This window comes from Sarcophilus harrisii, chromosome 5, assembly GCF_902635505.1.
Source record: "Sarcophilus harrisii chromosome 5, mSarHar1.11, whole genome shotgun sequence".
NCBI lineage: Eukaryota > Metazoa > Chordata > Mammalia > Dasyuromorphia > Dasyuridae > Sarcophilus > Sarcophilus harrisii.
Window position 1 is genome coordinate 87,289,233 of NC_045430.1, and position 23,263 is coordinate 87,312,495.

Here is a 23,263-nt window from a genome sequence, read left to right on the forward strand (position 1 = left end):
GTTATAAGTAGGATATCTCTGAGTACACACACACACACACACACACACACACACACACACACACACTCCTAAATAATGAGTCCTATCTGGGGTGGGAGTGGGAAAAGGAACAGAGTCACAGGGACAGGCATCAAAGCAACTCCCTGGAAAGTCAGGAGCCAATCCTCCTCCACTGCCTGTTTCAGTGGCTCCCCACCCACCCTAAGGGTTCTACCTAAGGTCTTCCCTCAATCCCTCTTGTTGTAATAGACAGCTGGCATGCTAAAACAGCTCACAGTTACGATGGTGGGAGAAAAAAAGAAGGGGAGGGATGGGGGAGGGATGGGGACAGATCCAAAAGCTGCTCATGCCCAGTTAGTGAAGCCCAGACAGCTGTTTTCCCAGGCTGAGTGAGCTCAGGGAAGGGAAGAAAACTAGCGTCTCTTTAGGGAAAACTTGGGCTGTAGAAGAGTCCTGTGAGTCTCTGTTTTGAGTTCATGAAGTGAAAATGAGAGGCCAATTAATATGAAAATGAGAGTCAGTCAGTCCCTAGGGAGTCAACAGTCCCTCTGGGATCCTTGGCCTTACCCCCAGCACCCACAGTGTACTGGAGAAAACTGAGCCCTTAGAAGTATGTGTAAAGAGATATGGTCTGGGCAGGTTGGAGAGAGAGTAGAGGTTATTTTGGGAGGTGGGTGTGGAAGGAGATCCAAAACAAGGAGATGTCAGGGAGGTGAGGACAGCTCAGGAGGGCTGCAGAATAACCTCACAGAAAAGAGACTTGCTCGCTAAAGCCTCAAGAGAAAATGACTGATTCATGAGCTTCAGGGTGCATATTTTCCACATTTCATTTCCATATTGGTCTTTTAATGTCAAATTAACAGAAATCCCTATTGCCCCCATGCCTTTATCTTTGGTTCCTCAGCTTGTCCCACTTTCACTAAGGAAAAGTCCTTTTCTTCTAACAGCTTTGTGAGGCAGATTCTTCCCAAGATTGCATTTATCTTCTTTCTCCTCCTAGAAATAAGATTCCCCTATACCCCTCATGCCTTAGGTATGACTAAATTACTACCTTTTCCCTTCCTATCAAAAAAGTTCTTCCAATAGTCCAATAGTCTAACTTCCTTTCCTCATGTTTTACATTTGTCTTTATTCTGTCCCTAGTGTTTACCAAGGACCAACTTCCTCATAAAGAGATCCAGATTGGACTCCTTTTCTCTCTCCCCAGTTCGATCTTTTCCTACTTTTCCAGGCCCATAATTCACTAAAGGAGGAAAATAATCCATCCATTTCACAAGCACTCCTACCTCTCTCCCCAACACCCCACTCCCCCAACGTACATGCACCCCTCCTCCTCCAAGCTAAATTGCTGAGTCTCCTATATCTGTATCCCTTAGCCTTCCTTCTCCTCCAGAGCCAGCACAAGGCATGAGTACTTCTTCATGGGAGTGATACTACAGGATAGCAGATCTTTCTGAGGTCATCCCATCCATCTTTCTGCTTTAGAGCAATATTTGAAAAAATCTCAGAAAACTAAACACAAAGCCCCGCCCCTTTATGGAAAGTCCTCACCAATGTCTCACCTCAGTTCCTACTACAAATCAAAGCCCCTTTTGTCTTGCATCTTCTTAGGATAAAGACCTAAATGATATTTATTAACTATCCATTGGTTCCTGCCCCCGCCCCCAGCCCCAGCTATATCCCCTTAAAACCCTGCCCAACCTGGATAAATACTCGGGTTTGGGCTCCGCCTGGCTGGACTCAAAATATTCCTGGGTCCCCGTCCAAGCTCTTGCCCTCTACCTTCCACCCACTATTTGGTAAAAGGCCACACCCCCAGTCCGTGGCACCCTGGTGGTGACCCCCGTTGGCGCGGACTCGACAGGGTTAAGATTTGGGGGCGGGTGGGGGTTCTGGGAGGAAGGGGTACGGAGCCAATCGGCTGCGGCTGAATCCCAGGGAGTGAGGATCCCAGAGCAGAACCGGAGCAGCGACCGGGCCGGCTGCTAGGGCAGCGACCAGGGGCAAAAGCAGCCAACGAGAGGCAGCTGGCTAGTCCCTCGTGCGCTCCGGGAGCCGCCCCATCCCCCACCTCCACTGCAGCGCCGGCTTTCTTCCACCAGAAGGACCCAGGTGTCCCCGGCGCCCCAGCCATGGAGCAAGACAACAGTCCCCGGAAGATCCAGTTCACTGTCCCACTACTGGAGCCACACCTGGACCCGGAGGCGGCGGAGCAGGTGGGGAGCATGGAGGCTTTGTTGGGCCGAGAGACCCGGGGAGGAGTAGCATCCCCAGGGCGGGGGAGGCAGTGGCTACACTCGGCTGGACAGAGCTAAGAATAGAGACTTCTGCTCTTTCTGGAAGTCGGGGAGCAAAAAGATCTATCGTCCTGAGAGGGCGCCCCTCGTGTCCCCTCTGACTACTGTTGTACCCCTATGCTGGAGGGGCGTGATGGAAAAGAATTGCTGTTTAACAATCAGATGACCCCCTCCCCATCCCTCCTATATACTCAGAGCCACAAACCCATTTGGACCGTTGTGAGACAGATGGACAGACGCTCCCACTCTTTTTCTCGCTGCCTTCCCCCCTCAGAGACATACGGCACAGACCAGCTCCCTCCCCAGCCTTGTTGAGGGAGGAGGGGGATGGGAGGAAAGATGCTGGTTCTGTCCCTACAACCCCTTTCCCTTCGTTTGCCCTGCCCCTCCTCCCACCTTACCCCGGTTTTTAAAGGAACTGGGTGGGGGACTAAGGGTCTCCCGCAGTTTCACAGGAAGTGTAGGGAACCAGGAGGGAATTAAGTTGATGAGAAAACCCAAAATAACGAGGAGGGGTTATTGAAGGAGAAGGGGAAAGGAAAGAGGTAGAAATGTAGCCCCAGCTTTTTGTCCTGGAAGAAAAGAGTGATGGGAAGGAGAATTGAGGGGCAAAGACTTGGAGTAAGCAGGGAACTGGGCAGCCTGCTCTGAGGAGGGATGTAGTCTGTCTTCTGAAGTTCTCCTCTCCTAGGGTAGAGAAATGAACATCTGGATCCTCATCCCAAAAGGGTGGTAGGAATAATTGACTTACTGCAGAAAAAGGCTCTCATGGGCCTTGAGTGATGAAAAACAGAACCTTGGGAGGGGGTGCAAGGGTCTGAGTTAAACAATATGCAGATGAGAAAGATGCTACATGCAAATGATGCCTGGTTCCCTGGGATCTTCCCCCACCTCTGGATTTAGCCAAAAGAGTAGGTGACATAGCGAGGCCTTGAGTTGCCTGACCTGAGCTATTTTTAGCTTGGAGCAGCCTGGCAGAGAGAAGGGGGGTGGGAGGGTAGAGTGGACAGGAGGCCAAAGGGTGAGGAGGGCTGGGACCATTGTGTTGGCAAAGGGCTTCCAGCCAGTACTATTGGAAGTAAAGTGGAAGTCCCACCACACACACACACACACATCACAAAATCACAGTTTATTAGTTTTGTATCCAATCTGTGCTCTCCCTAAGACTCTCAGAATTGTCCTCAGTCAATTCAATCCCAGATCCATCCAATATAAGTTCTAGTTTCTGACACATTCATCACCCCTCTTTTCTATGTTGGGTCTAGAGGTCTCTTTACCTGGAAAAACTCCCAGCTGTGCTCCCCAGGACCCTGAAGGGAAAATGTTCTTTCTGCTCCAGCTGTTTGGCAAAATGTGTGAAGGGAGAAGTATTGCCCTCTCCCACTCTCCTTCCCTTCCCCTCCTTCTCTTTAAGTCTCTAAAGCAGGTATTCCCCAGATACCCACAGGAAAAGTGGGGAGGTCATAAGGGAAAGATCAAATCTTTTCTGGCCCCCTCCCCACCTTCTCTGAGAGATGAACAGAACCCTGTGTCATATGGATGGCCAGACATTCAAGTCTTACATAGACTTATCTCTACCAGCCATAGAATAAGCCATGCCAGTTGCAAAATATGTGATTAGGCCTCAGGAAGAACACTCCCCCAGGGTGGGGCTGGAAGATAACTGAAGGGTTCTATCCCTAATCCAGCATCTATCTATTTTCTTCCACTCCCCAAAAGATACAGAGATAAAGAAGATGACCTCTGGCTCACAGTGAGGGGACTGGTGATAAGAGACCATGTGTGTTGGGGGTGGAGAGCCAGGCAGAACTAACATGATCTGCCTCCAGCTGGTCTCTTCATCCCACTGTCATGGGTTTATTCTTTGTTTGTGGTTGGGGGAGGCAGGTGTGTGTGGTTGGAGAGAGGAAGAAAAGGAGGAGGGGAGGGGATTTACAAAGGTACAAGCAGCAGCCAGGTTAAGGGCCCTCTCCGATGGAGATGAAAAAGGGAACCAGCCGAGAGAGAAGCTCTTTCCAGTCTTCAGTAAACCTGTGTCTTCTTAGTTTAAAATTCTACCTCCAGTCTAACTTCATTCTCTCCTGCTGGGGTACCACCCTGAGGCTTTTAGGAGAATAGCTGGCTAAGTTAAGGGGACAGTCTAGGAGGGAAATGATTATTATAACACATATAATATGTTTTGGTTTGTAAAACCTTTTCCTTACTACAATCCTACAAAACAAGTAGCATAAGTGTAATTATTTCTGGTTTTTTAGATTTTGAGACCCAGAGAGGTCAAATAATCATTTCAAAATCTATTTCCTTCATTTTACAAGTAACAAAACTCAATACAAAAGACTGGTCCAAGGTCATACAATCCATTGCTTCTGAATCCAGATTCCACCTCCTTTCCATGACACCAAAGTGACCTATTCATTGCCACACAGATACTAAGTGATACTACAAGAGATTTAAAGCTTGTCTCCTGGCTACAAATCTAGGGGAAGGACTCAGGAATTTGGTGGGCTCTGTCCAATGAGGCAAAAAGTAGGAAGAAGACCTCAAAGTCATCGCATGGCCTGCCAACCATCTGCAGATTAATCTGGACATAAATCCAGACTTGGAAGTTTCTGGGAGCTTTGAGGAAGCTTTGTAAGTCTATGGAATAGCTCAGGTCAGTGGGAAGTCTTTGCTGAAGTAGTCTACTATGTGCCAAGCACTCTGGGCAGTGGGGAGACATAAGTGTAACAGTCTCTGTTTACAAAGGACCAAAGACCCAGACTGTATGTAAGAAGAACTCTAGAAATTGAGAATTTAATTTTAGCTAGGAAAACTGATGAGTAGAGAGATCAAGAAAGTCTCTAAGGCAGCGGTAGCACCTAAGTCAGACACAGAAAGAAGAGAAGGACTAAAGAAATGGGAGCTTAGGGGGAGGGATAAAATTGATTCCTGGCATGAGCTAAGGAGCAGAATAGATGGAGATCCCAAGACTTGGAACTAGAGGGGAACCTCAAAGCTTCAGTCCAACCTTCTCACTTTACAAAGGAAACTGAATTCAGTGACTTACCCAAAATCTTAAGTAGTGAGTAGAAGAGCTAGAATTTAAATTCAGATGCTCTTACTCAAAATCTAGAATTTTTTGCAAAGATTATTCTAAAATTAGAAGACTTTGGTTCAGACTTTGGCTTTGTCACTCCCTGAGTGACCTTGGATAAATCATTCAACCTAAGGTCTCAGTTTATCAGCAAAATTAGGGAGTTGACAAAATGACCTTTTAAGACCAAACCTAATTCTAGCTCTATGAGGGAAAGGAGGGAAAGGAAAGTAAGAGGGAGAAGAAGAAAGAGAAGGAAAAAGAAGAGAGGAAGGGAGGAGGGAGAGAGAAAGGGAAAGAAAAAGAAAGAAAGAAGGAAAAGACAAAGAGGCTAAAAAGGAAGAGAAGGAGTAGGAAAAAAGAAAAAGAGAGAGAGAAGGGAAGGAAAAAAGGAAAGCGACAAGGTAGAGAGGGGATATAGTTTTCCAATCCAGATCCTCTGTCTCCAACGCCAATATTTTTTCCATTATCCCTCAGTGGCTCCAGAACTCATTCATACACAAGTTTAGGATACACAAATGGATGTACCACTAACCCTATGACTGTTTGTATGGGTACATGTATAAATCAGATTGGTTTCGTTAGAAACCTTGAAATGTCATCCATCAATCAACAATCATTTAACTGTTTACTATGTCCTGGGCACTGTACAAAATCATCAGGATACAAAACTAACAGTCCCTGCTCTCAAGGAGCTTACATTCTAAATGCAGAAGACAACAAACATATATATACATATATATGCATAATATATGCAAACTGAAATCAAAGTAATTGGGGAAGGAGGAGAAAAAGGGGTCATCAGAAAAAGCTTCATGTAGAATGTGGCACTTACGCTAAGTCTTGAAGGAAACCAAAGGTTCCAAGAAGCAGAGGGAAGAGGGAGTGAATTCCAGGCATGATAAATAGTCTAGGGATAAACAGAAGAGAGAATACAGTGAATATGGAACATTGATTTGGCCAGTATGGCTAGCAGACTCAGAGTTTAGGAGGGGAAAATTAGGACAGGACTAGGGTGTGAAGAGTTTTAAATGCTAAAATGCTGAAATGCAGAACATTAACAAGGTCTGGGAGGAGGCAGGAGGGAGTAGTGAAGGGAAAGAGATAATGACATGTTTTGGACATATTAAGTCTGAGATGCCCAAAAGACATACACTTTGAAACATCCAAAAAGCAGTTTGTGATGCAGGGTTGTAGCTCAAGAGAGAGAGTAGACTAGAACTGATAGTCATCAGTATAGAGATGATAATTGTACCCATGGGAGCTGATGAGATCACCAAGAGAGGGTGCAGGAAGAAAATAGAAGACAGCCCAGGACAAAGCCTTGGGTACATTCACAGTTAAGAAATATGACATTGATGATGAATCAGCAAAAGAGCCTGAAAAGAATTGAACAGAAAATTAGAAGAAGGAAGCAGTAAATTCAGAAATATCCCAAAAGAGAGAACAGTTAACAGTGTCATATGCTGCACAGGGGTCAAAGAAAATAAGGATGGAGAAGAGATCATTAGATTTGACAATTAAGATATGTAACTTGGGAGGGAGAAGCCTTAGTTGAGTAATGAGGTCCGAAGGCAGATTGTATGGTGTTTCAGAGCATGTGGACTGGAGGCATTTAATATAGATGGCTTTTCAAAGGAATTAAACTGAGAATGAAAAGATCATAGCATCATTGCCATAGAACCTAAATGGTAAGTCAGAGAGTGTCAAGTCTAACCCCCTCATTTTAAAAACGAGAAACAGAGTCCTTAATAGATAAAGCAATATGGATTTCAACCTAAATTCTCCGATTCACATAGTTCTTTTCCATTGTCCCACCCTACCTATAGGAGGCAAGTTAGGAAAGTTGGTGGGACCTAATGGGGATTGTCTAAGGGTAAATGAGAGTTGAGTGTATTTAAAGGCATCAAGGAAATGAGATTTAGATAGGGGAAGGGAAAAATTATTAAGAATAGGTAATGATAATAGAATTAATCTTCTGGAAAAGGCAGTAGAGAATAGGATCAAAGGGTCATCTAAAAGGCTTGGCATTGATGAAAAGAAGGGCTGCATCTTCATCAAAGACTGGGGTAAAGGAAAAATGAGGGAAGTGAAGTCGTGGTGTTGTGAGAGGAAAAGGCCAACTTGTCAGATGTGAAGGAGAGAAAAGAATTCTCAGCAATTAGTGTCATATTCAATAAAGCATCTTGGCTAAGGGGAGGAGGGGAGGTAATGTGGGAGAGAAGATAGGATTTGGTAAGCCTCTGTGGGAAGTGGAATAGAGAAGGAATTAGGGAAGAGAAAAAGGGCTGTCTTGCTTCAGTGAGGGCCCAGTTAAGAGATTAAATAACATAAATTTGCAGTGTGGTTGGTTTCAAATTTTCCATCAGCTCCATTCAGTAGTGCATAAATAGAAGAGGAAACAAATGGTAGGGGAATAATTCCGTTTGTCAGGGTACGAACAAACAGCAGTAAGACAAGAGAGTGAGGGAGTGGAGAATAGAGAATGATGTGAAATTGGACTGGTTCTCTAAAGATGTGGAAGGGAGAAGTAAAGCAGAGTAGAGGGAGTGGGCTGGCACAATACAGAGGGGTACCGAGATTGAAGGTCATGATAAAGACAAAGAGGAGATGAGGGGAGTGAGACATAGGAAAAGATGGAATGACAGAAAGCTGTGATCAAAGAATTTCAGTTCTTGAGCATGAAAATGATAGAATGATGGTGAAAGGGTATGGCCATCTTTGTGTATGGCTGAGATAAAGTGGAGGAATAGGTCATATAAAATGAACAGATTAAGTAACTGTGTACTTAAATTCAAGTACTTAAGTTAAGTACTTGAGATTAAGTAAATGTGTACATGTACATGTTGAGGTCTCCTTTGTAAAAGGGCATGAGTTGATCAGTAGCTGTGTGACACTGGGAAAGTCCCTTAATCCTTTTTGCCTCAGTTTCCTCATCTATAAAATGAGACAGAAAAGGAAATGGCAAATCAGTTCGGTATCTTTGCCAAGAAAATTCCGAATAGTCACAAGATCAGACATGACTGAAAAATGACTGAATAACAACAACATGAGTTGTACAGAAAAGAAGATTGAAACAGGTATTGAATTTGATAAAAGAAGCATATGACCCCAAGGAGAGGAAATGTCTTATTACCACCTCATCTCACATTCCCCACAGCTCCCAACTCCTTCTCCAACTCCCCCTGAGTTGCTCCATTATTCTCCCTTTTTTGCATGAGAAGTTCTGTCTAACATCTAACTAGCAAAAGGGCATTTTGTGCATGGGAAGAAGATTCTATATATACTGATAAGAATCCAAAACTGTTAAGAGACTTGAAAATGTAAATTCATTTGTATTTGTATCCCAGCACCTTGGTCCAGAATAGTCATTTTGTCAATACTCACGATACAATCTTTGCTCTCACCTCAACACCACCTCCCCACTCCAATTTCTCTCAAGACTGGATAATAATCCCTTCCCAGTTCTATCCAGCCCCTTTCTTTCTCTCATTCTTCCACACCAATATAGTACCAAGAAAATGAGAAATCTACATCTCTAAGGGTCACTTTCAGACTAGCCAGCCCTATGGGCAGCTTGTCAAAGGAGCCGGAGTTTGGGTGAGGTCTGAGAAGAGATTGTTACAGTGACTATAAGAGAATGAGAGGGTCATGAGCAAGGTACAAGATTTCCCAGCCACACTCAGTGCCCTAACCAAGGTCCTGATACAATGGAAAGAGCACTAGACTTAGAGTTTGAAAAGACCTGGGTTGGACTCCTCAAGTCTTACACTACTGACATGACCTTGGGAAAGGCATATAACTGCCTTCTACAAAATGGGTGTAATGAAACTCATACTGCCTACTCCAAAAGATTATTTACGAGGAATAAATGAGGATATATGTAGTCTAAGCACTTTACAAACCTGAAAACATTATGAAATATAAGCAGATATCACTGTGATATTTCTACATTGTTATATATCATTGTTGGAGGTTTTTCGGGGTTTTTTGCTGAGGCAGTTGGGGTTAAGTGACTCGCCCAGGATCACGCAGCTAGGAAGTGTTAAGTATCTGAGGCCAAATTTGAACTCAGGTCCTCCTGACTTCAGGGCTAGTGCTCTATCCACTGCACCACCTAGCTGCCCCTGTTATATGTTACCATTTAGGATCCTGTGTTCTTTCTGCAAGCCTCATCAGGTGTTACTGAAGGCTCATTAAGGAAGAAGGTCAAGCACTTTTTCTAGGCAGGAAAGAATGACACCGAAGAAGAAATTAAAGGCATAAGAGATGCTAGCAAAAGAGGTGGCCAAGAGGAAAAGAAAATAGACTGAAAGGGCACTGAAAAATGTCAGGTTTAATGGTGGCAGTGGGGAAAAAAAGAAGAAAAACTGAGGACGATACCGGGAGGAGGAGGATCCTTGGTTGGGGGTCATTGGCGGAAGAGGGTTTGAAGAGATAATTGGGGGAAAAGAGAGCTAGAGAGAGTTTGGGGATACTAGAGGAGAGAGACTAGAAGACATATAAAGGATATCTAGGGAAAGGATCTGAAAGGTGGTCATGGAAGTTGGGACTGAAAATACTGAGGGAAAAAGGACAGAAACCAGATGAGACACAAGATTATGGAGATTGATCCTGGCAAAGACTTGAAGAAAAAATGTGCCTGGGCTAGGAACATAAGCTGAAAAGTGGCTGGTGCTGATTTATCCTGTTTGAGGTCTTCTTGGATCTCCTCCCATGTTATCCCTGAGATAGAAGCATTATCGAAGTAGAGACTCTCTAGAGATGCTGGCACACAAGGTTCATGTTTCTCCTTGGTGGGAAAAACATCATGATCTCCCTGGTTATTTCTGGCCATCGATCCCTGGACATTAGTTTGTACTGATGCAACTGCTGAGAAGGGAAAGGCCAAAAGCCAAGAAGGGAGAATTGAGGCAATAGGAAGGGTTCCAGATGATTCAGGAGACGATAAACCTGGGGATAGGGCTGGTATATCATTAGCAAACAAGGTATTGGAGGGTTATAAATACAGACCTATAGGCAGCATGGTAAGGACCATGTTGTATGAAGATAGATTGTGGGATCCTCGGAGCACCATTACTAATAATGAAAGATGATTTAGAGTGCTTTACAATTTGTAGGAGCAGTTGATATCACTTGTCTCATTTGTCACAACTGACATTGTGTAATCTAGTGCAAGTAGTATAAGGTGGATAGTTTAAGTATTGTTTTTCCCATTTTACAAACTGCAACTGAGGCTCAGAGAGCTTTCATGAGTTATCATAGGATTGCCAACTTAGACCTGAAAAGGACATTTAGGTAAGATTCTCTCAATTTGCAAAGGAGGAAGCTGAAGAGATGAATTTGTCTAAAGCATTTGCAATAGTCAGTGCAGAGCTGGGACTCAAGCCCATTTCATAGCTGGGGCTCTCCCCATTCTTCCACATGGCTTCTCTTTGTTATGGGTTGTGCGAGGCAGACGTGTGTGTGATGTGTGTGTCTTGGACAGGGCCATATTGAGTATACATTAAATGGACCGTGGTCCAATTCATCGTGTGCTGCACTGCTGGTCACTAGGACTCAACAGTGTCTGTCTGACAAGACTTCACTTCCCCCTCTTTCGTACCCTCCCAGATCCGGAGGCGTCGTCCCACCCCCGCCACCCTTGTGCTGACCAGTGACCAGTCATCTCCAGGTAACTCAGAAGCCCCCTGGACACAGCATGATATCTGGGTCCCACTGTGGGAGAGGATACCTAAATCCCAGGGGAAAGCGAGGGTTGGAGTTAGGAAGTGGGATTCTGGGGGCTCCTGAACCTCCTGGTTGAGGGTAAAGTACCTGAGCCTCAAGAATAGGTTAAAAGCTGAGGGAGAGGGGTAGGGTGTACAGGACTGAGAAAAGCACTGGAGGGGGGTCTGAAAGCTTATATTTCATAGGAATAGAAGGAGGTACCAAGTTCCTGTGAGAGAAATAAGATTAAGGAATATCCTAGGTCTTGGTGAGCGCCTTGAGCAGGCTGGGCTAGCAGGGAAACTTCCTTTGCTTTCTCAGTGATGAGAGCAAGAGGTGGGAGAGGCAGGGGCACCACCTGCCTTCTCAGCACCCCCAGGAATTGGGCTGGTCAACTGATTTGCTGGTTACCACAGCAACAGCCTACTAGGTTTCTCCAGTAAGTATAAGATACTGCTGCTCCTCCCCTTCCCGCCTTTCCCAGGAGAGGCAGTGACATCTGTGGGGGAGGGGGACTCTCCTCTCCCTACTCCGGCTCACAGCTCCCAAATACATGAGAATAAAGAGTAAAAAAAATAACAAGAGAGAGGGCAGGAAAGAGCTGGACTCCAAGTCACTGAGGTCTCCTCCAAGGACCCTCTTCAGGAGAGAGGGAAAGGAGAAGTGTAAGACTGGAGCTTCACCACCCACTGAGAAAACAGCTTCAAAGTCATCCTCTGCATCCTAGCCCAGGGTGCCAGCCAGGTCTGATCCCCTCCTGCCATTCCCTGCCCAAGCTGGCCTGTGAACAGAGCCCTGTCCTAGGCACCAAGGGGAGAGAGCAGCAAGGACTGGTAGGTGTTCACATAGCTCCAGCTGACAGGTAAAAGAGTCCCAGACATAGGGACCAAGGCAGAAGAAGGGGGAACCCCAGATTTCAGGCCTGAGGCTTAAGAGCAATGCAACTTGGAAAAGGAAGTTAGGAAGAGTTTCTGGGAGGAAGGAGCCAATCCTACCCCCAGCAAAACCTGATACCACAAAGGTTGCTACTAGTGGCAAGCCCACTGACTGCCTTTTTTACCATCTTTTAGAGGCATCGAGACATGGTGGAAAAGGTAGGGTCCTGGTGGCAGGCAGGAGCCCTGAGTTCTAGGCCTGGATCCTTGACCAAGCCACTTCATGACTTGGAACGAGTCCCTTTCTTGGGCCTTGGTTTCCTTGTTTGTTAAATGAGAGAGCTGAACTAAATGATTCCTAATTCTAGTTAACTTCTGTTTCCATGATTTTTTCTTCCTCCATCACTCCTTTCCCAGAGATCGATGAAGATCGACTTCCAAATCCTCTGTTCAAGGTAAATGGATTCTCCACATGCCACCAAAATCCCTCTCTCTGTGCCATGGGGATAATGCAATGGACAGGGGTCTGGTGCTAAACCCAGGTAGGGAGGGGCAGGGACAGGCCTCAGGATCCGAGGTCCCAGCTTCATTCTGTGTCCCTTACAGTCCACACTGTCCATGTCTCCAAGGCAGAGGAAGAAGGTGACCCGGACCACGCCTACGATGAAAGGTTTGGGGGACCCTCCTCTCACCCCCTTGCATTTCCTCTTGTGCTCCTTCCCTTGGGGTCTTTAAATCTGCCAGGTCCAAGGCAGGTAGAGCTCTGTCTGAAAGTGGGGTTACAGGGTCGGGAATGGACAAGAAGACCCCCTGTTTAAATGATTCCCATGACAGGAAAAAGAATCTGCAGTATCATTGGCCCCATCTCTCCACCTCTCCTTGGCAACACTTCTTTTGGCAACACTTTTCACTTCTTGAGGGGCCTCAGTTATCCCATCTATAAATGAGGTTATTGAGCAATATTCTCTCTCAGACTAAATCCTACAGAATTTTATAATCCCTTATGACCTTTATATAATATAATACATATACATGTATGACATTTTTATATATAAATATGTATATATATAAATATGTGTATACATATAAATATGTGTATATACATATAAACATGTATATATATAAAGGATTATATTATATATATAATATATATATATATGTAAAATCCGTAATCCTTTATAATTCATCCCAATCCAAGGAGAATCTCTCCTGTTCTCAAAACTACTTCCCTCTATTTTCTGTTTCTGTGTAGCAAAGTCCTTTCCAATATCTGATTCAGTTTCTCCCACTCTAGTTGATACTTCATGCCTTTTTTTCAATCCTCTGGAAAGGAAAGAATTTCAGGGGGTCCAATAGCATAGTTTGAGGCCCCTCCCAAGAGGTCAGGATCTCCAAATTGCTGAATTTTGGGGGTGGGGTGGGTATGGATTAAAGGGTTAGTCTGGGAGAGCACATCCAGCATAGTCTTCCTTCCATGGCGTTCCTCCCCGTTCTCTGAAGAGCTCCAAATGATGGTGGAACATCACCTGGGACAGCAGCAGAATCAGCAGGGGGAAGAAACGGAGGCAGCAGCAGCTGAGAGTGAAGAAACACAGCAATCCTGCGGGCCTGAGAGTGCGGACTCAGAAATGGATTCAAAGCTGAGCCTCCCTGGAGCTGCCCAGAGTATGTGAATGATGGGAGGGGATTAATTTTGGGGGACATCCTGGTCTCCTAGTCCTGTGGGAGTGGGAGGAACAAAGAAATTTCCCTTTAAAAGGGGGGCTGAGGGGAGATCTGGTCCCAAGGCCAAAGTATTTCAGCACTGCAGGGAGATTTACATACATTTTCATCTCATTTACATATCATTCTTAGCAGCTGTTCCCCAACTCCCCAGGTCTGAGCTCTCCATCCACTGCCCTCTCTCCTGGAAAATCTCCAGGTTAGCGCTTTGTGAGCGTGCCCTCCTTGAGGCTGGGCTTCTCTGCAGAGCTCAGGGTAGGAGAGATGGGGAGTCGGGAGCAGCAGTGGCCCAGTCTCCCCGAGGCCCCTCCCCAAGGCAGACCCTTCTCCCTTCCCCAGGGCTTCCAGAATCCATCCCCAAGATCCAGGAGACTGGCAGTGAGGAACGTAGCTCAGAGGCACCAACAATTCATATACAAGCTTCAGGCTCCAGGGGGGCAGACTAGGTAATAAGCCCTGGAGCTGGGAGGCTCCCCCAACAGAAGGGTCGGCGGGGGCTGGGGAAGGGAAGGAGGGAACCATGGGTTTCAGCCTCTGAATGGGGTGTTCTAGGTGCCCACACCACCACTGAGGGTCAAACCACAGTAGGTGGCCTGGAGCTACAGCAGGAGGGATTCAGGTTAGACATCAAGAAGATGCCTCTGGAATAGGTAAAAGAGAGAGAATTGTGGAAGCTTTGGTGGGATAGTGGAAAGTGTGGGGGTGGAGAGAGCTGGGTCCAAATCCACAACCACAAACACTAATCTCAGGTCTGTAGCTCACCAGCTGAATGACCTCGGGCCCATCATTTCATCTCGCTGGCCCTCAGTTTTCTCATCTTACAAAATGAGGGGGGGGAAGAGGAAGGAGGGACTTGAACCCAAAGAGCACCTGGACTGTGGGTTAGCAAGGGTCCTGATGGGGAAAGGGACATGAATAAAATGATCCACCTTCTGAATCCCAGAATGTCCAATTTTCTGGTCTTCCCTGGGGTGAAACAAGTGGGAGGACTAAGAGGAAATTAAGCAAAAGTTGTAGCGGGAAGGAGGGGAATTAGATATGGGTCCAAAAGCAGAAAAACAATCCAGGCAACAGCTCCAGAGAAAGTGATTCCTCAGCCCCTAACTCACTGTCTCCCTCTCCCCACCCCCACAGGTCCATGGGCCACGGAGCTGACCAGGAATCGAAACCGGGGCTGGAGCCCCCACAAATGCTGGTTCTTTTCTTCTTTCTTCACTTCTGGGGGAAAACTCTTGTTTCTAAAAAGTGATAAATTTGGTGTTGGGCCTTTGGTGCCTTTTTTCTTTCCCAGATATAAGGGCCTCCAGTGTTCTTGTCTCCCTTCCCCCTCCTCTTAGCAAGCCTCTTGGGACTGCGGAGACAGCCCTGTCACTCAAGCCAGAAGACAAAGGTCAGCTTTTATTTCACAGCCAGAGGGATGAGGATTTCACACCCGAGTTATCCATTTGCTAGGGGAACACCCATGAAACTTGTCTCCCTGGCCATTTTGGAAAACAGGCTGGGCCCTGGGCCCCAAAGCAGGAGAGAGGTCAAAATGACCTTGGGAATCACTGGGCAGCCACTTTGCAGTGTTAAGGAGAAAGCTGGTCTTCCAATAACCAAGCTGGGGCCTCCCTCTGGTGACCAAAAGTCGACATGACATCCTTCCTTCCTTGTATAAATCCAGGAGGTGTCTCTAGCATCCCCAGCAAGGGAGACCAAGTTCCCAAATCAGTTAGCCGCTGTCACCCACTTTGTGGGCTGATCAGCACCTCTTCTCTTGGCCAGCTGCCCCGGTGATTCATGTTTCAGATAGAAGATGAACAAGGTAGTCATTAAGACCCTTTCTGACTCCAAGATTCCACAATTCTATGGGTCCCGGCCAGGGCTCTGAAAAGGGGGGGGAGTATTTGGGTGGGTAGGTACCTGTGTCAGCCCAGGTTCCAACCAGCCATGATTTAGAGACTGTTACTGACCTCCAACTTTCTCCATCCCTCTGAGTAACAGAGATGACCAGCATGGAAGCCAAGGGGGATGATCAAGTGGATAGGCTTTCCAGGCTCTGGATTTTAAGACATAATCCCACAAACAGCCCCTTCCACTCTCCAAGACATGAAAGGAATCAAAGAAATGAAGCCAGTGTCCTCAAAATCACCTCCATAAAACCAGGCTCAAGGTCTCCACCTTAGGTGCCTCTAGTTGGGTAGGAGGAGAGATCAAATGATTTACCCTGTGATTTTCAGCAGCTTATAAAGAGCTTTCTTCACAATGGCCCCGTGAAGTAGGCCATGCAGGCAGAAAGGGCAAGCTCAGTGATGTCCATAATCCCTCAGTAACAGCGAGGGGACCAGATGCGGACCCAATTCCACCAAGGCTGCTGTTGTTTCCCTTACAATGTGTTGTAAAGACAGCCTGGGCCAAGACTCCTGTCAGGAGCTACTAGACTACAGGGGTCCTCAAACTACGGCTCGTGGGCCAGATGCAGCAGCTGAGGACAATTATCCCCCTCACCCAGGGCTATGAAGTTTCTTTAAAGGCCCACAAAACAAAGTTTTTTTTACTATAGTCCGGCCTTCCAGCAGTCTGAGGGACAGTGAACTGGCCCCCTGTTTAAAAAGTTTGAAGACCCCTGGACTACAAGTTGGCAGGGGGTGGGATAATAAGTTTGTCCAGCTATTTCCTTCAGATCCCTAAACAGCGACTCCTCGGGACCATCCTCCTTTCTTCCCCGGAATCTAGGCCATCTCTTCAGGACCACGAGTGAAAACCGCCCCGCCCTTCACCCAATCCCTACTCCCCTGTCTCCTTATCTACCCCCTCTCCCACACCCAGCCCCCCAGACTGAAAGACGAAGGCAACATCAGACCCTGTCTCCCTCCTTTATTGGTCTCTGGATGTAGCAGTGGTCTGCAAGGAGGGGGTGGGGAGAGTCACATGCGCCTCTGTCCCCAGTCCCCAGGTAGGAGAGGGTGCTGGGGCAGGAAGGGAGGCCAGCATGTTGAAGAAACCATGGTGGATACAAGACACATGGAACACAGCCCACTGTACGGATGTGCTGAGCAGTATTTACACAGAGGGCAGGGTCACCTCAAATTTGGTTTTTCTCTTGGGGATGAGAGGAGGGAAGAAGAGGGGGGCACTTTCCCCAAGCCCACTCATCCCCCACCGATGGTTACCCCAGATTACCATCCCAAGATGGGTAACCATTTGGGAGAGGGGAGTGGGCCCGGGAACTGATTATATCGTGCCTGGGTCTGTCATCAGTTGTGGATTTTTGGGTTGCACATCCCCCTTCCCGTTACACAAACACCAGCCCATCCAAGCCCTGGGTCACCCCCATTCAGGGTGGCCCTGCCTGTCAGGAGCTGCCCAGTCACTTTCCCTCAATGGTACAGAGAGCATTAGAGCTTGTGCTGTTTGAAGGTGTTCTCACAGGGGATTTGTGTCAGGGAAGTCTCAAAGCACTTTACAGACGTTGGTCGGAGGGAAGCTGCCCCCACCCCAACCAGGTTGTCTGATGTTGGGGAGAGCGGTATGTTGGACTCGATGTAGGGAAAAGTCATACAAATAGGAGTTGGGTCCCCAGCCGTTCTCATGCTGCTGAAGCCCCTGGGGTGCCCCCATGTACGTGGACAGCTATCTCTCCCCCGGCTCCAGAATCACATTCAAAATGGGCAGGAGGAAGAGAGATACCTGGGAAATGAGGGCAGGAGTAGAAGGTATTGGGGTGGAGGAGAAGAGAAGGACCTGGGTCAGAACAACTTGGAGGGAAAGGTAGAAAGCCATCTTCTTCAGGAGCCTGGTGAATGAGGGAAACTGAGAAAACCATCTCCCTCCCCAGCTTTCAGAGACCCACATGTCCTGCTCTGGCTCCTCCCAGGGGGAGGGAGGAAACTGGGGCCCAGACCTGCCAGCAAAGATCTGGGATGGGAGTCCCAAGGGGACCCCCAAAATGTATTGCTCAGAAACTTGGAGGCAAGAAGAGTATTGCACTGGAGGGGGCTGGCATTACTGATTTTTCCCACCCCAATTCCTGGAGTGGGAGACAGTCCAGAAAGCTTCTCCCCCACAAGAAGACACCTGGATATTTGGGAGGGAGGGGAGAAGTCCAGAGGAAGAGGAATTGGACAAAGCTCCCTGGGTTCTACTGCCTGAGAGGAAAGTGTACCCCATTATGGGGGATGGCAAGGGGCTTCCTAGTAGGGAATGGCAGGCTCAAGCCCAGGCCCAAATGTCCCCTTCCCCCAACCCCACAATTTCTGACATTTGGCCTTTAGGGTCATCCATCTGCTCTCTTCGCCCTCGGGTTTCCCTGCCTCAGATCCATCTGTCATTCGAGGGAGCCAGTCCCAGTGAGTGGTGCTGATGGCGTCAACGACTTTGGGCTACATTAAAACCTGAGAGGCAAAGAGAGAATGCTAAAGTGATCCCATCTTCCACATTCTCCTCCAACCCCAGTCACCTCCCTTCTGGCTCATGTGGACAGGGACCCCATCTCACCCAATCCCTGCTGCTTGCAGCCTGAGATCTCACCTATAATGGGGGTCAGGGGGAAATGAGGAAGGAGACTCTCCCTCATTTGCTCTAATCTGTCCTCTGGCTTTCCTTAACTTCCTCCTCAGGGAAGTTTTTGCTAAAATCTGAGCCCCATCCTCCATGGAAATGGGAATTGCTGTGTGGTGATGGGAAGGACCACCAGCCTGAGAACCAGGACCCCTGGGGATTCTGCCCCTAACCTGCTCTGTGACCTCGGACAGTCATTCAGCTAAGGGACCACCCAGTGGGCTCCAAATCAGCAGGATTAGACTCAAATCTTGCTTCAGACTTTGGACTATCACTTCCCTCAGTGTCCGAATTTCCTCATGGATAAAACAGACAACCCTCGCCTCCCAGAGATGCCATGTTATGTGCTGTGCAAATCTTACTGTGCTATATGCAAGCAATCATTAATACTCTGCTGTGCTGCAGTGCTCTGGACCTCGGCTTTTGCAAAATAAAGGACTTAAATCTAACATTTGGTGAGAGGCAGAGGTCTTTTCCAAGAGATTCTCAGTCCTGCCACTGGCTGAACCCCCCCCCCTCCTCCCCTTGTGCTCACCTGAGCCAGGGGCCCAGGCAGCTAATCCAGGTTCCCATTCTGGTTGAGCTCCTCGGCAGGCAATGAAGGAGCCTCCTCATCACACGGGGACAGCTCATCGATGGAAGTCTGATTGGTGATGCCTGAGGCAGGGATGGGTGAGAGGGGGATACTCTTCCTTCCCAAGTCTCAGACCATGGCCTCTTCATCTACCTCCCTTCTAGGAGGTTAGATAGGTACCTATCTAACCTATGTCCCATAGGAGACAATCCTTCCAGCAGCTTAAAAATCTGCTCAGTCCTCATCCTGTGGCCACCCCTCCCTGGGGTCCGTTTCCCCATTTGAAACTAGCAGACAATAAGACTTCAATAACCACCTCACCAGGCTGACTGAAGGGCGCTTGGTGAATCTTTAGCTATTATTGGTAATATGTTCATGGTATCTTGACTGTCCCCTTCCTATAATCCAGCTCGACTGTCTCCTATTTCATTTGCAAAGCATTGCCTCTTGTTCTGCCCTCCCACTTAGATGGGGAAGGGGGCAAGGCAACTAGGATCCCAGAAGAGCTAAACCTCTCCCCCGCCCTCAGTTTAAGGAAGAGTAGAATCAATATTAGCCCCACTTCCTTTTCTCTCCTGTTTCCCTCCCCCAACCAGGACCTGATACCTACCGCTAGCAGCTCGTTCTTTCCATTTCTGTTTGTTCTCCTGAATGTATTTGGACCAGGTGGTACGAAAGCTGACCAGGTCAGGGTTGAGGTCACCCGGTTCCCTAGAACCATCCAGAGAGGGCTGACACCACATGGAGGGGGAGTCCCAACCTAGACAGAAATCTCTTCCCCTTATCGCCCCCCCCCAACCAGTCCCATGGATCTTGGATGACTCCCTCAATGTTGGCCCCAGCACCAAATGAACGGGAGAGTACTTTCTGGCTCATTGCTCTTCCCCACCCCTGACAAGGGCCAAGAGGAAAGGGGAGGGGAGGAGAAGAGACCAAAAAATAATAGAAGTAGAAATCAGTTATTAGGGCAATAATGAATTTGACCCCTGTGTCTTCCGAGCTACCTGCCTTCTCTATGGGCCTCCCTAACAGTCAAAGCCAAAGGCCCCAGACATCCCTTGAGAGCTGGACACTGAAGGTTCCTCCCAGTAGCCCTCACCTAGGCTTTGGCTTTGGCTTGGAACCCTCATCAACCAAAGGTTGAACACTCTTCTCAGCCACATCAGTCAGAACAGAGAAAGTGGGCTCCACAATGAAGTCAATGAATCCTGCAGGAGTAGGGCAGAGAAAAGATCAGGGAAAAGAACCAGTGAATGAAGGGTGTGGTGATGGTGCCGATTCAATTCAAAGCAGGGACTAGGGACTTCCCATACAAGAAGACTTAATAATCAATCAGCCCCACAAAGCCCTATTTCACATGGCTCAGGTGAAGTCAGGTAAGGTTTAGAAATTGTCTGGCCCTGGCTTCAGGATGTCCCAGCCCTGGCCTTCATTTTCCCCTACTACCACCTCCCACCCCCCAACCTCTCCTTCCTGCAAAGCCTGGTGGTCACTCACCGATTTGGGACTGAGCCACCAGGGTGGAAGTTCGGTCGCAGAGTGGGGAGAAGGGCAGGCCCAGCTCTGCCTCTTTGTCCCCCTAGGAGAAAGAGGGGAGGTAGGGGGAGATAGGACATTGAAGGCTAATCTGAGGCTTTTTCCAGGTATAAACTAGGGGTCACTGGGAGGCAAGGTCAAGGATTCAGGGATAGGGTTGGGGAGGGAACCATGGAAAAGGAAAAGAGGAGCTTCAGAGCAACTTCTGTGCCCTTCATTTGAAAATTTAAGATATTCAAGTAATATTTAAAAGAGCCCAGTTATTATTGTTTCTGAATATGCAGAGTAATCATGTTTATTCCCATTGATGAGTATTCAATCCTGAAAGAACAATTAGAAGGAGAATGGATATTCCTATAAAGATACAGAGGGTGGAAAGGAACTTGGGATCAAAATTCAATTGAAAAGCTCAGACAACCCCCACCACCCTCATTTTCCTGCTTCTTTTCTCCCTTTCATTTCTTTTTTAGTATGGGCAAAAGAAAGTTCCTGTAACAGAGAGACAGAGAAATAGAACAGCCATGTTGATCACATACCTGTCGGAAGAATTCTTCCATGAGGGCCTTGGTCCACCGACTATGGACTGACCATTGCTTGGTAGGGTGGCTAATATCAGCAGCATGGAGCAGGAGGGACAAGGCCTTGGACTTGTCAATCCTGAGGGGTGAAAGATGGGCCTTTCTTGAGAAGAAATTCTAGGACTCCCATTCTCACACAACCTCAGGACCCCACTCCCAGACACATACTCAAATAGGAAACATCATAGATCTTTGGGAACCTCTTCATACTAACAAAATCAGACCAGAAGAGTGTCCACACACAGAATTAAATATAATATATATGCATAATATACACATATTTAGTCATGTGTACATGTACACATGTGTGACTATGAGTATATTTATATATGTCTATTGTGCATTGTATACATGTCTTGTGCACAAATGTGCATATATGTGTGTGCCCCCAAGTATATTTACATAAGTCTATATGTGCATTGTATACATGTATTGTGTATAAATAACTGTGCATATATGCATGGGAGTGTATATAACATATACTCAGGATCTGTGCATCACAAGCTCAGATTGTTTTCTTATTGTCTAACACAAAAAGCATCTATAATTCCATTTGGTCGGGAATTACCAGTGTAGAAACTCCTTTCAACAATGCAGATCACTTCTATCCCAAGGATTTCTCTGAGGCAAACAAAATTAAATGACCTGCTCATGTTTACAAGGTTAGTAAGTGTTTGAAGTCAGATTTGAAGTCAGATTTTTCTAATACTTTACCTGATAGCTCTCACATTCTTACATACACATATATAATCAATCAACAAACATTTATTAAGCACCTACTGTGTGCTAGGCACTGTCCCAGGTACTAGAGGTACAAAAAAGGGGCAAAAAATTGGTCCCCAGATGAAAGACCCATGTACTGTTTAATTTTGCACCCAAAATAATCACACATATATTTAGGCAAAACCAATAGTAATACTACAGTCCTGCATTTCTAGAATGTTTTTATGTGTCACCACTGGGCCTTTATGAGAATGGTCACTGTGTGGGGAAGATGAGACTGAAACTCAGCTCTCCCAGCCCAGGACCTCCCCAGCCCATTTGCCCACACTCAGATGCCCACATATTCCATACATGTATGTCGTGGACATTTTCCCACAGAATGCAACGTCTCTGCGGGTGAATGGCCAGACACGACATGAAACAGCGCTCCGACCCGAGCTCCCTCCCCTCCCGTTAGCCCACCTCTCCAGCTGCTGCAGGGAAGTCTTCATGGACTTAACCTGCTGAAAGTGACAGGACATGTCTGTGGCCAGCACCATCTCGATGACCAGGGATCGAAGCTCTCTGTGCAACAAGACAGACAGGTTTCAGAGCCTGGGAGGCTGGGGGGGAAAGGATGGGGGAGAAGGGCTGGGAAATGAGTCAAAAGAAGGGACAGATCATTTGACCTTGATGGAGAGCTCTCTCTCTCCAAGTCCTGGACTCAGGATAAAAACAAGGGCAGAGGAGGGAAAAGGGAAAGGGGTCTGAATTAAGCATTTCCAAGAGGGAGGAGAAGTGGTCACCCACACAAACTCATCCTTGGTGAGATTGATAAAGATGTTCATCTCATCATCCTGCATCATTCGGAAGACGGAGCTAATGTGGTGATTCTCCAGCACTGAGCGGTCGTTGTACAGGATAGCACATTCTGACCTAGGTGCCAAAGGTCATCCGCATCAGCCCCCTGCCCTCGAAGGGAGTGCTCCCAAAGCCTTTACCCTCCCTGCTCTCCTTCCCTCAGCCACCCTTAGTGGCCCCTCACTTGGTCTGGATGTGGAAGCTATTGGTGGTGCCTGTGTGCTCATAGTCATGTATGGCGGCAGCAAAGATGATGGCCAGGACCTCGATCTCGGACAGGCAGTGCTGAAGGGAGAGGAGAAAACGGGGGGAGAGAAATCAGGTCTTGGGGACCTGGGGAGGCCGGCAGGCGCTAACCTTCAGGCTACCTTCCACAACATCCCTTCTTCCAGGCCCCAGGCAAAACTCTCAACCACCTTGATTTCCTTCTGGAAGATCCACTTTTACATTAAGGAACAGTACAACAACTAATAATTGTTTGCATTTTACACCAGAGGACCCAAAAGTTTTAATGCAATTTTGTTTCAGAAACTTACCACTAAATCTTTTGGGATACCCTGGACGGGCTTGCAAAGTGCTTTAAAAATATTATTGAACTCTGTCCTCACAACAATCTATCTAAAGGTAAATGCCATTATTACCTTCATTTTACAGATGAAGAAACTGAGGTTAACAGAGTTAAGTGCCCTGCCCAGGAGTCAAACAGCAAGCTTTTCAGGCGGGTCTCCTATCTTCCTGGTGCCCAAGTTAATTATATCACCTCACTGAGACTTTCTGAGGTTTCAGCTCCCCTG

The 23,263-nt window shown here is 47.1% G+C and overlaps 2 protein-coding genes across 9 annotated transcripts in view; one reads left to right on the forward strand and one right to left on the reverse strand.

Moving 5' to 3' along the window:
- Positions 1-1,724: 1,724 nt before the first annotated feature.
- On the forward strand, positions 1,725-15,374 carry PPP1R1A (protein phosphatase 1 regulatory inhibitor subunit 1A). 4 transcript variants are annotated; one of them, XM_031937706.1, is made up of 7 exons: positions 1,725-1,799; positions 2,103-2,216; positions 10,984-11,044; positions 12,372-12,409; positions 12,561-12,624; positions 13,455-13,619; positions 14,811-15,374. In XM_031937706.1, the coding sequence occupies exons 2-7, from the start codon at positions 2,133-2,135 to the stop codon at positions 15,011-15,013; spliced, it is 615 nt and encodes a 204-aa protein (XP_031793566.1). In that variant the 5' UTR covers positions 1,725-1,799; positions 2,103-2,132; the 3' UTR covers positions 15,014-15,374. The 4 variants fall into 4 exon arrangements, with proteins under 4 accessions (XP_031793566.1, XP_031793568.1, XP_031793567.1 ...); XM_031937708.1 differs by lacking the exon at positions 1,725-1,799 and adding an exon at positions 14,229-14,326 and having other exon boundaries at positions 1,838-2,216; positions 14,811-14,898; XM_031937707.1 differs by lacking the exons at positions 1,725-1,799; positions 14,811-15,374 and adding exons at positions 14,016-14,122; positions 14,229-14,318 and having other exon boundaries at positions 1,854-2,216.
- Positions 15,375-16,520: 1,146 nt separating this feature from the next.
- The window catches only part of PDE1B (phosphodiesterase 1B), a 37,729-nt gene continuing 30,986 nt past the window's right edge, over positions 16,521-23,263 (reverse strand). For all 5 annotated transcript variants that reach the window (XM_031937712.1, XM_031937711.1, XM_031937709.1 and 2 more), the window contains 9 exons: positions 22,654-22,754; positions 22,419-22,544; positions 22,092-22,193; positions 20,865-20,985; positions 20,290-20,371; positions 19,892-20,000; positions 19,403-19,503; positions 18,754-18,875; positions 16,521-18,052 (listed from right to left, as the gene is read on the reverse strand). In XM_031937712.1, coding sequence (XP_031793572.1) covers positions 18,775-18,875; positions 19,403-19,503; positions 19,892-20,000; positions 20,290-20,371; positions 20,865-20,985; positions 22,092-22,193; positions 22,419-22,544; positions 22,654-22,754 — 843 coding nt within the window. In that variant the 3' untranslated portion in view covers positions 16,521-18,052; positions 18,754-18,774. The remainder of the gene's footprint in view (positions 18,053-18,753; positions 18,876-19,402; positions 19,504-19,891; positions 20,001-20,289; positions 20,372-20,864; positions 20,986-22,091; positions 22,194-22,418; positions 22,545-22,653; positions 22,755-23,263) is intronic.

Bases quoted from the DNA above. Each gene is read 5' to 3' on its own strand.
- PPP1R1A (XM_031937706.1), top strand. From the start codon at position 2,133: ATGGAGCAAGACAACAGTCCCCGGAAGATCCAGTTCACTGTCCCACTA. The intron at 11,045-12,371 runs GTAACTCAGAAG...CTCCTTTCCCAG, and splicing joins CAGTGACCAGTCATCTCCAG to AGATCGATGAAGATCGACTT. The intron at 13,620-14,810 runs GTATGTGAATGA...CCACCCCCACAG, and splicing joins CCTCCCTGGAGCTGCCCAGA to GTCCATGGGCCACGGAGCTG.